A 12,083-nucleotide genomic window follows, 5' to 3' on the forward strand; every position below is an offset into this window, starting at 1 on the left:
AAAACTGATGCAGAAATGGAGAGTGATGTTGTTGTCTTAAACCATAACCTATCATGGAGAATGATGAGCTTAGAAGCTGAATATAGTCTTCTTCAAGTTCTTAATTATTTGTGTGGAATTTTGAGATTTTTGTAACCTAATGTTTTGCAAAAGGGCAGCCACTGCAATTACTTTAGGTGGGCTGAGGATGATGAGTATGAAGGATTAGATGGTGCAAAGAGAAATGTTAAAACTGATGCAGAAATGGAGAGTGATGTTGTTGTCTTGAACCATAACCTATCATGGAGAATGATGAGCTTAAAAGCTGAAGTTAGAGCACTTAGGATGCAACTGTATTTTGGATTAATAGTTGTGATTGTGCTTTTTATAATTATGTGTATGTTCTTTAGTGGCAAGTGAAGCAGTTATTGTGAAATTGTGGATATTGTGAACCTTCTTAGTTTGTTGTTATTGTATATGAACAAACTTTTGAGTAAACCTGTTGATATGCCATGTTCATCTTTTTTTACTATTACAAAGTCTCTACATGCACTATTTTTCTTGATCATAACATAATTTTAGCAAATCAGAAGAAACAGAATTAAAGTGAAGTGAACTAGGAATAGCATAACATAACCAATGGTCTACCAGTTTCCATTGTTTCAAATTCAAATAGCAACACTATTTTAAGATGATAATAACACAAAAGTAGAAGCTGATAATCAAAAGGGTAAGCTTAAAAAGCCTAACATCAGTTTGTACTAAAGCTATTCTTACCTAAAGGGCTATACAAAAAGTCGGGCTATCCAATATACCACAACTACCACATTGGTTACAAATGGCAAATTTTGGCACTGACAAAATAACAAATACTAACTGCCCTATATTTCATGTCTTCAAGTCTTCAAGTCATTCCATGTCTTTTTTTCTGGGAGGTTTGAAACCCGGAGTTGGAACAAATGTCATGAAACTAGCAAGTTTCTTGGCTGTTGTGGAGCTACTACCCTTGATGGTTTTAGCAGATACAGCAACTGGTCCTAGAGCAACAGGCTTTGGAAAGGCATTTCCCTTTGCCCTGGCCTTGGTGACATGGAGTTTTAGAGGCCTTCCTTTAACTCTAGTCTGCAACAAACAATTTTCATCATTATCTCAAACAAAACAGATTCTTAATCAACTACAAAGGGTAATATTCAGCAGATGCAAGTTACTAATGTTCAATTTAAAACTGAATACAAGATAACCTGAGTAGTATTGGTTGAGGTGTGTGATTGTTGTGTCAGTAGAATTTGAGCATCTTAACTAATAGAAATTTCAGTCTGTTCATCTAGAGTAGCTGGTGGGACTGCAGGGAGTGTCTGAATGGGCTGAGTGTCAGCTACGTCATCGGCTTCCGGACCAGGAGTACCTTGTGGTAGTGGCACAACTGCAAGCTACAGTTGCATTAGCCTTGCCTTCTCTTGAGCATTGTCTTGATTTTTCTTGCTACAAGTTCTCTTGTTGTGGCCTACCTCTCCAAAATACATGCACCGAATTCGATTATACTTCCTTTTTATCTTTGTCTTTGTGTCAGTGGGTCCTTAAGCCTTGTCATTCCTTTTCTTTGTTGTTGGTCTTCTTGGTTTAGGTTTTATTGGTGGTGGAACAGGTGCAGGAGAACCAGTTTTCTCCCATAGTTCTTGTCCCTTGATGGGATTCACATTGTATTGGTACGTTCTTCTGTACGCCTTCATTGTCAACCATTCGTGGCAATACTCCTCAGGCCTCTTATCATTTTTTTTTCTTGAATGGTCAATATTGCGTGCATATAAGGCATTCCTTTAAATTTCACAAAAACAAATTTTAGTTAGTGAAGTATCAAATATGGTATCTATCTACAACTTGAAATGAGTTCAGATTTAAACCTGTCAATTGCCAAAACCTACAGGAGCAAGTATGGTTACCTAAGTCTACCACCATATTAGTTGGCCATCCTTGAACTTTGTACAAGATCTGTGTGGAACTGATGGCAGGAGTTCTTTCACAGCAGGTATTAACCCTTGCACCAACAATGAATCCCGAAAAGATATTTAGTCAGTTAAGTCCTTAAAAGAATCATCATTAAATCAGAATGGTCCTTAAAAATTAAATCGCGAGTCAAATTAGTTCTCACCTTTTGCATGTCTGAGATGAAACACAAGTTCTTTGCTTCGTAGTCTCCCAGGTATGAGAGGAGCAGCTCCAGAAACCATTTCCAATTGTCTTTATTCTCCACATACACAATAGCATATGCAATCACAAAAATGTGATTGTTTGCATCTTATCCACATGTAGTGAGAAGCTGTCCTCCATGTAAGGTTTTCAGGAATGCTCCATCTAACCCTATTAATGGCCTACACCCTACCTTGAAACCCTTCTTACAAGCATCAAGATAGACATAAAATCTCTCGAATTGAGGTGGATTATCAGTAATAGGAATGACACCCACTTGAATAGTGGAACCTGGATTGGCAGTAAGTAATTCATGTGCATAATCCCATATCAACCCATACTGTGCAATCTCATCCCCTTCAACTATCTTCCTAGCTTTCTTAAGAGCTCTGGTAATGCATGAACTATTCAGTTTCACATTGCACTTCCTAACAAACCACTCATACACCTCCCTGTGCTTCATTTTAGGGTGCTTCCTAAGTTTTGGAGATAACTTATTCACAGTCCATTCCTGAGTTGCAACTCTATTTTTTCGCTTTCTTGCGCAAGTGTGATTGTCAAACCATCACTTGGGTTGTGTGCACAGTATACCAATGTTCTGAAAATGGACTGAACTGGCCAGTTCAACCGGATTAACCGAAAACCGGTCACCTAGCCAGTCCACCCAACAAACTGCACTGCAAAAAATTGGTCAAAAAATCGATCGAACCGTTGGTTAATCGGCAAACCGGCCCGGTTTCTTCAAGTACCGGTTCCCCCTCCCCCCAGGCAATGAAAACGACGTCGTTTGGTTTTTTTTTTTTAAAAACGCTGAAGAGTGAAGAACGCGTTGCAGCCAACACTAAATCCCTAATCACTAATCAGTTAAACTCTTCCAAGAAGGCAAGAACACTCCCACTCCCAAAGTCCCAACCCTAAGCTCTTCAAGGCTAGAGCTTCTGCATACGAAGGAGAACTGACGCCGTGAATCGAGGGTCACTGTCGCGGGTATTCGCTCACTGCCGCGGGTCGTCGCCCACCGCCTCGGGTCGTTGCTCACGGTTTTGTTCTCTATTTCGAGGCTCGAGCTTCTGGCCTTCTGTTCTCTACTTCATCTTGCGGTAAGTTCTAGTTTCTGGCTCTTTCTTCTGTTCTTGGCTTCTTGCTATTTTTATTTTTTGTTCAGGGCTTCTGATCTTCTGTTCATATTCTTATAATTTTTTTATTTTGTTTCTGGCTTCTGTTCTTCTGTTCATTTTTTGTTCTGGGCTTCTGTTCTTGACTTCTTGTGTTCATATTCTATTTTTATTCCTGGCTTTTGTTCTTCTTCAATATATAAATTTTTAATTGATTAATGAAATGTTGAATAAATTTGTTGTATGTTGAATTTGAAAATTAATTTGATGTATATTGAATTTGAGAATTTTGCTCTGCTCTGTTCTTCTATTTCGTTCTATTTTTAATTCTGCTCTGTTTAATTTAAATAGAACAGTCACAAAATGATCAGCAACAACAACATAATACTGTACAAGAATCTCAGATAGGTTCCTCTAGAGAAAAATATGACCTGGCTTGGAAATATTTCACTGTGAAATATGATAAAAATCATAAGGCACAATATATATGTATCTTTTGTTTGAATACTTATAATGGAGGGAGGATATATAGTATGAAATATCATCTTACGAAAATTCCTGGACAAATTAAAGTATGTAGCAAAGTCACTGAAGAAGTTGAACTTCAATTCAAAAGAATTCCGATGGAAAACAAAAAAATAAGATGGAAAAAAATTTTGAGGAGGAGTCTTATGGTGGGAAAGCACCTGCACAAGAGGCTGAATCGCCTAACCCTGTACAAGCTGTTGTTCCTACAACAACGGGAGACAAAGGAAAGAAAAGAGCTGTAGTAGCTACACAAATTGGAAGTTACTTTAAAGAAAGGACTACTCCAGGATCTCAACCGACTTTGAAAAGTGTTTTAGCTAGTAAAGAAATTGTGCACAAGGCTAAGTTGAGACTTGCCAAATGGATTGTTGTTGCACGTATTCCTTTCAATGCAATTCAATCCCCTTACTTTCAACCTGTATTGGATGGTGCTGCTGCAATTAGACCTGGTTTTAAGGGACCGTCATATGATGAAATGAGAGTTTATTTGCTGGCTGATCTGAAGAGAGAGTGTCAGTTGCTGGTTGAAAAGTACAGGAGCTCATGGAAAAGCACCAGTTGTACGCTGATGGCAGATGGGTGGACTGATCAAAGGCAACGAACTTTAATTAACTTTCTAGTTTATTGTCCTGCTGGTATGTCATTTGTTAAAACTGTTGATACTTTTGATGTGATAAAAACTGCCAGTGCATTGTTTAATTTGTTTGCTGATGTTATTGAGTGGGTTGGGCCTAGTAACATTGTGCATGTGGTCACTGATAATGCTGCTAATTATGTATCTGCTGAAAAACTTATTCATGAAAAATACCCAAATATATTTTGTTCTCCTTGTACTGCCCATTGTATCAATCTTATTTTGAAAGATATTGCAAGTATTCCTCACATAGCTGATCTTGCTTCCCGTGCTTCAAAAGTGACTGTGTTTGTCTACAATCATATGATCTTATTGCCTTGGCTTAGAAAAAGAAAAAGTTGGGCAGAAATTGTTCGACCAGGAGTCACACATTTTGTCACTATTTTTATTACTTTGAAAAGTATATATGATCACAATGAAGACTTGCAATCATTGATGGTGGACAAATATTTCACTTCTCATAAGTTATTCAAAAGTGCTAATGGAAAGATTGTTAGTTCAATTGTCTTGTACAGTAAGTTTTGGTAAGACTGTGTTACTACTGTGAAAATTGTTGGTCCTCTTATTAAGTTGTTGAGGCTTGTTGATACTGATGAAAAACTCTCTTTGGGAATCGTGTATGAAGGCATGTAAAGAGTAAAAAATGCTATCAAGACAATGTTCAGAAATCGAAAAGCTGTTTATACGCTATACACGAGTATCTTAAAAATGAGGTGGGATAAGCATTTGAAGCATGATCTCCATGCGGTAGCGTACTTTTTAAATCCAGGCATTTTCTATAGTGAGGGTTTTGTTGAGAAGGAAAATGTGCTGAGATCTTTACTTGTTTTGCTTAATGGTGAAACATTTTGTGATGACTCAGTTGCTGCAATACAAGAGATATAGCTGTATCGAGATTGTAAAGAAAGTTTTGGGAGGGAAAGTGCTAAGAGAGCGGCATCAAGACTTGAACCTAGTAAGTTATTTGACTTATTTCATATCCAAGTTTAGTTTAGTTTTAAAGTTTAATATGTTGGGTGATAAACACTTGTATTTGATTTTTATAGCTACGTAGGTGAATGGTGGAGGCTACACGGTGGGAGTGCTCCTAATTTGCAAAAAATGGCAGTCTGTCTTCTTCATCAAACCTCTTCTTCATCTGGATGTGAGAGGAACTGGAGCCTTTTTGAACAAATCCATTCAAAGAGGAGGAACCGGTTAGAGTATCAAAGGCTAAGTGACATTGTTTATGTCACCTATAACCTACGCCTTCAATCTAGGTTGCATTGAAAGAAGAGGAATTATGATCCAATTGACATTCAAAGCATTGACACGGTAGATTTTTGGGTAATGGCAGATGAGGATGATCCTGAATTTACTACTGGAGATGTTGAAGGCATTGAAAGTTTAATTCACACTGATAATGTTATGCCTTCATATCCTAATGGTGAGTGACATAGCAAACTTTGTTTTCTTCCATAAAGATACGTCATTAATATTGATTTCTTATTGAGTTTTCTTTCTATTTTATTAGATGGTGGAGTGGTGCACGAAATTGTGATCTCAATGGCGCCAATAACTTGGTACGCACAATTGTAATCTCAACTCTTTTTCACAACTTCGCACAACTAACCAGCAAGTGTACTGGGTCATCCAAGTAATAAACCTTACGTGAGTAAGGATCGATCCCACAGAGATTGTCGGCTTGAAGCAAGCTATGGTCATCTTGTAAATCTCAATCAGGCGGATTCAAATGGTTATGAAGTTTTGATAATAAAAGATAAATAAACATAAAATAAAGATAGAGATACTTATGTAATTCATTGGTGGAAATTTCAGATAAGCGTATGGAGATGCGTTATTCCTTCTGAATCTCTGCTTTCCTACTGCCTTCATCCAATCCTTCATACTCCTTTCTATGGCAAGCTGTATGTTAGGGATCACCGTCTGTTACTATGCCCAACAGTCATGAGTTTGAAGCTCGTCAAAGTCATCCCATCCCAGATCCTACTAGGAATATGGTGCACGAAATTGTGATCATCAATGGCGTTATCAACATGGTACGCTCAATTGCAATCTCAACTCTTTATCACAACTTCGCACAACTAACCAGCAAGTGTACTGGGTCGTCCAAGTAATAAACCTTACGCGAGTAAGGGTCGATCCCACGGAGATTGTTGGTATGAAGCAAGCTATGGACACCTTGTAAATCTTAGTCAGGCAGATTCAAATGGTTATGGATGATATACGAATAAAGCATAAAGATAGAGATACTTATGTAATTCATTGGTGAGAATTTCAGATAAGCGTATGGAGATACTTTGTCCCTTCCATCTCTCTGCTTTCCTACTGTCTTCATCCAATCCTTCTTATTCCTTTCCATGGCAAGCTGTATGTTGGGCATCACCGTTGTCAGTGGCTACAATCCCGTCCTCTCAGTGAAAATGTTCAACATACCCTGTCACGGCACGGCTAATCATCTGTCGGTTCTCAATCAGGTTGGAATAGAATCCAGTGATTCTTTTGCGTCTGTCACTAACGCCCAGCCTTCAGGAGTTTGAAGCTCGTCACAGTCATTCAATCATTGAATCCTACTCAGAATACCACAGACAAGGTTTAAACCTTCCGGATTCTCTTGAATGCCACCATCAATTCTAGCTTATACCACGAAGATTCCGATCAAGGGATCCAAGAGATAAACATTCAAGCCTTGTTTGCTTGTAGAACAGAAGTGGTTGTCAGGCACTCGTTCATAAGTGAGAATGATGATGAGTGTCACATAATCATCACATTCATCATGTTCTTGGGTGCAAATGAATATCTTAGAACAAGAATAAGCTGAATTGAATAGAAGAACAATAGTAATTGCATTAATGCTCGAGGTACAACAGAGCTCCACACCTTAATCTATGGTGTGTAGAAACTCCACCGTTGAAAATACATAAGTGATAATGGTGATCATTGCCTTCGGCCCCAGAGAGGGAACCAGAAGAACCAAGATCTGATCTAAGAACTAGATGTCCAAAGATGAAAAATACAATAGCAAAATGTCCTATTTGTAGAGAACTAGTAGCCTAGGGTTTACAGAAATGAGTAAATTATATAAAAATCCACTTCCGGGCCCACTTGGTGTGTGCTTGGGCTGAGCATTGAAGCTTTCATGTGTAGAGACTTTTCTTGGAGTTAAACGCCAGCTTTTGTGCCAGTTTGGGCGTTTAACTCCCATTCTTGTGCCAGTTCCGGCGTTTAACGCCGGGCAGTTTTGAGCTGATTTGGAACGCCAGTTTGGGCCATCAAATCTCGGGTAAAGTATAAACTATTATACATTGCTGAAAAGCCCAGGATGTCTACTTTCCAATGTCGTTGAGAGCGCGCCAATTGGGCTTCTGTAGCTCCAGAAAATCTACTTTGAGTGCAGGGAAGTCAGAATCCAACAGCATCTGCAGTCCTTTTCAGTCTCTGAATCAGATTTTTGCTCAGGTCCCTCAATTTCAGCCAGAAAATACCTGAAATCACAGAAAAACACACAAACTCATAGTAAAGTCCAGAAAAGTGAATTTTAACTAAAAACTAATAAAAATATCATAAAAACTAACTAAAACATACTAGAAACATACTAAAAATAATGCCAAAAAGCGTATAAATTATCATCTCATCACAACACCAAACTTAAATTGTTGCTTGTCCCCAAGCAATTGAAAATCAAATAAGATAAAAAGAAGAGAATATGCAATGAATTTCAAAAACATCTATGAAGATCAGTATTAATTAGATGAGCGGGGCTTTTAGCTTTTTGCCTCTGAACAGTTTTCGCATCTCACTCTATCCTTTGAAATTCAGAATGATTGGCTTCTATAGGAACTCAGAATCCAGATAGTGTTATTGATTCTCCTAGTTAAGTACGATGATTCTTGAACACAGCTACTTTATGAGTCTTGGCCGTGTCCCAAAGCACTCTGTCTTCCAGTATTACCACCTGATACATACATGCCACAGACACATAACTGGGTGAACATTTTCAGATTGTGACTCAGCTTTGCTAGAGTCCCCAATTAGAGGTGTCCAGGGTTCTTAAGCACACTCTTTTTGCCTTGGATCACAACTTTATTCTTTTTCTCTCTTTTTTTCGTTTTTCTCCCTTTTTTGTATTCACTGCTTTTTCTTGCTTCAAGAATTATTTTTATGATTTTTCAGATCCTCAGTAACATGTCTCCTTTTTCATCATTCTTTCAAGAGCCAACATTCATGAACAACAAATTCAAAAGACATATGCACTGTTCAAGCATACATTCAGAAAACAAAAGTATTGCCACCACATCAATATAATTAATCTGTTATAAAATTCAAAATTCATGCAATTCTTCTCTTTTACAATTAAGAACAATTTTTTTATTTAAGAAAGGTGATGGATTCATAGGACATTCATAACTTTAAGGTATAGACACTAAGACACTAATGATCACAAGACACAAACATAGATAAACATAAGCATGAAAATTCGAAAAACAGGAAAATAAGGAACAAGGAGATTAAAGAACGGGTCCACCTTAGTGATGGCGGCTTGTTCTTCCTCTTGAAGATCTTATGGAGTGCTTGAGCTCCCCAATGTCTCTTCCTTGCCTTTGTTGCTCCTCTCTCATGATTCTTTGATCTTCTCTAATTTTATGGAGGAGGATGGAATGTTCTTGGTGCTCCACCCTTAGTTGTCCCATGTTGGAACTCAATTCTCCTAGGGAGGTGTTGATTTGCTCCCAATAGTTTTGTGGAGGAAAGTGCATCCCTTGAGGCATCTCAGGGATTTCATGATGAGTGGGATCTCTTGTTTTCTTCATCCTTTTCTTAGTGATGGGCTTGTCCTCATCAATGAGGATGTCTCCCTCTATGTCAACTCCAACTCATGCACTTCTATTTCTTCTCCAATCATGATGCTATGAATCATGATGGCCCAGTCTATAGTAACTTCGGACCGGTTGCTAGTGGGAATGATTGAGCGTTGGATAAACTCCAACCATCCCCTAGCCACGGGCTTGAGGTCATGCCTTCTTAGTTGAACTGGCTTCCCTCTTGAATCTCTCTTCCATTGAGCGCCCTCTTCACAAATGTCTATGAGGACTTGGTCCAACCTTTGATCAAAGTTGACCCTTTTTGAGTTTGAAAGGGACCTCGGGGATCACCTTCTTTATGGCCACAACTTCATAGAAGTGGTCTTGATGCACCCTTGAGATGAATCTCTCCATCTCCCATGACTCGGAGGTGGAAGCTTTTGCCTTCCCTTTTCTCTTTCTAGAAGTTTCTCCGGCCTTGGATGCCATAAATGGTTATGGAAAAACAAAAAGCAATGCTTTTACCACACCAAACTTAAAAGGTTTGCTCGTCCTCGAGCAAAAGAAGAAAGAAGAGAGTAGAAGAAGAAGAAATGAAGGAGATGGAGATGGCTTTGTGGTTTGGCCAAAGGGAGAGAAGTAGTGTTTAGGTTGTGTGAAAATGAAGGCGTGAAGATGAGTTTATATAGGGGTGGAGAGAGTGGTATGGTTCGGTCATGTAAGGGTGGGTTTGGGAGGGAAAATGGTTTGAATTTGAATGGTAAGGTAGGTGGGGTTTTATGAAGGATGGATGTGAGTGGTGAAGAGAAAGATGGGATTTGATAGGTGAAAGGTTTTTGGGAAAGAGTGGTTGAGGTGATTGGTGAATGGGTGAAGAAGAGAGAGAATGGTGGGGTAGGTGGGGATCCTGTGGGGTCCACAGATCCTGAGGTGTCAAGGAAAAGTCATCCCTGCACCAAGTGGCGAGCAAAAATGCTCTCTATGCCAATTCTGGCATTAAACGCCGGGCTGGTGCCCATTTCTGGCGTTTAATGCCAGCTTCTTGCCCTTTCCTGGCGTTTAACACCAGTCTGGTGCCCCTTTCTGGCGTTAAACGCCCAGAATGGTGCAAGACTGGGCGTTAAATGCCCATTTGCTGCCCTTACTGGCGTTTAAACGCCAGTAAGGTCTTCCTCCAGGGTGTGCTATTTTTTTTTTCTATTTTTCATTCTGTTTTTGCTTTTTCAATTGATTTTGTGACTTCCCATGATCATCAACCTACAGAAAACATAAAATAACAAAGGAAAATTAGATAAATATAACATTGGGTTGCCTCCCAACAAGCGCTTCTTTAATGTCAGTAGCTTGACAGTGGGCTCTCATGGAGCCTCACAGATACTCAGAGCATTGTTGGAACCTCCCAACACCAAACTTAGAGTTTGAATGTGGGGGTTCAATACCAAACTTAGAATTTGGTTGTGGCCTCCCAACACCAAACTTAGAGTTTGACTGTGAGGACTCTGTTTGACTCTGTTTTGAGAGAAGCTCTTCATGCTTCCTCTCTATGGTGACAGAGGGATATCCTTGAGCCTTAAACACAAAGGATTCTTCATTCACTTGAATGGTCAATTCTCCTCTGTTAACATCAATCACAGCTTTTACTGTGGCTAGGAAGGGTCTGCCAAGGATGATGGATTCATCCATGCACTTTCCAGTCTCTAGGACTATGAAATTAGTAGGGATGTAATGGTCTTCAATCTTTACCAGAACATCCTCTACAAGCCCATAAGCTTGTTTTCTTGAATTGTCTGTCATCTCTAGTGAGATTCTTGCAGCTTGTACCTCAAAGATCCATAGCTTCTCCATTACAGAGAGAGGCATGAGGTTTACACTTGACCCTAGGTCACACAAGGCCTTTTTGAAGGTCATGGTGCCTATGGCACAAGGTATTGAGAACTTCCCAGGATCTTGTCTCTTTTGAGGTAGTTTTTACCTAGACAAGTCATCCAATTCTTTGGTGAGCAAAGGGGGTTCATCCTCCCAAGTCTCATTACCAAATAACTTGTCATTTAGCTTCATGATTGCTCCAAGGTATTTAGCAACTTGCTCTTCAGTGACATACTCATCCTCTTCAGAGGAAGAATACTCATCAGAGCTCATGAATGGCAGAAGTAAATCCAATGGAATCTCTATGGTCTCTGTGTGAGCCTCAGATTCCCATTGTTCCTCACTAGGGAACTCATTGGAGGCCAGTGGACGTCCATTGAGGTCTTCCTCAGTGGCAATCTCTGCCTCTTCTTCCTCTCCAAGTTCGGCCATGTGGGTCATGTTAATGGCCTTGCATTCTCCTTTTGGATTCTCTTCTGTATTGCTTGGAAGAGTACTAGAAGGGAGTTCAGTAATTTTCTTGCTCAGCTGTCCCACTTGTGCCTCCAAGTTTCTAATGGAGGACCTTATTTCAGCCATGAAACTTTGAGTGATTTTGATTAGATCAGAGACCATGGTTGCTAAGTCAGAGTGGCTCTGCTTAGAATTCTCTGTCTGTTGCTGAGAAGATGATGGAAAAGGCTTGCCATTGCTAAACCTGTTTCTTCCACCATTATTGTTGTTGAAACCTTGTTGAGGTCTCTGTTGATCCTTCCATGAGAGATTTGGATGATTCCTCCATGAAGGATTATAGGTGTTTCCATAGGATTCTCCCATGTAATTCACCTCTTCTATTGAAGGATTCTCAGGATCATAAGCTTCTTCTTCAGATGAAGCGTCCTTAGTACTGCCTGGTGCAGCTTGCATTCCAAACAGACTATGAGAAATCATATTGACTTGTTGAGTCAATATTTTGTTCTGAGCCAATATGGC

At 39.4% G+C, this 12,083-nt stretch overlaps 1 protein-coding gene across 1 annotated transcript; it reads left to right on the plus strand.

The window, feature by feature from the left end:
* Positions 1-3,924: 3,924 nt before the first annotated feature.
* LOC112708928 (uncharacterized) lies at positions 3,925-5,877 on the plus strand. The gene is made up of 2 exons (XM_025760845.1): positions 3,925-4,957; positions 5,780-5,877. The coding sequence occupies exons 1-2, from the start codon at positions 3,925-3,927 to the stop codon at positions 5,875-5,877; spliced, it is 1,131 nt and encodes a 376-aa protein (XP_025616630.1).
* Positions 5,878-12,083: the final 6,206 nt, after the last annotated feature.

Source organism: Arachis hypogaea, chromosome 9, assembly GCF_003086295.3.
Source record: "Arachis hypogaea cultivar Tifrunner chromosome 9, arahy.Tifrunner.gnm2.J5K5, whole genome shotgun sequence".
Taxonomy (NCBI): domain Eukaryota; kingdom Viridiplantae; phylum Streptophyta; class Magnoliopsida; order Fabales; family Fabaceae; genus Arachis; species Arachis hypogaea.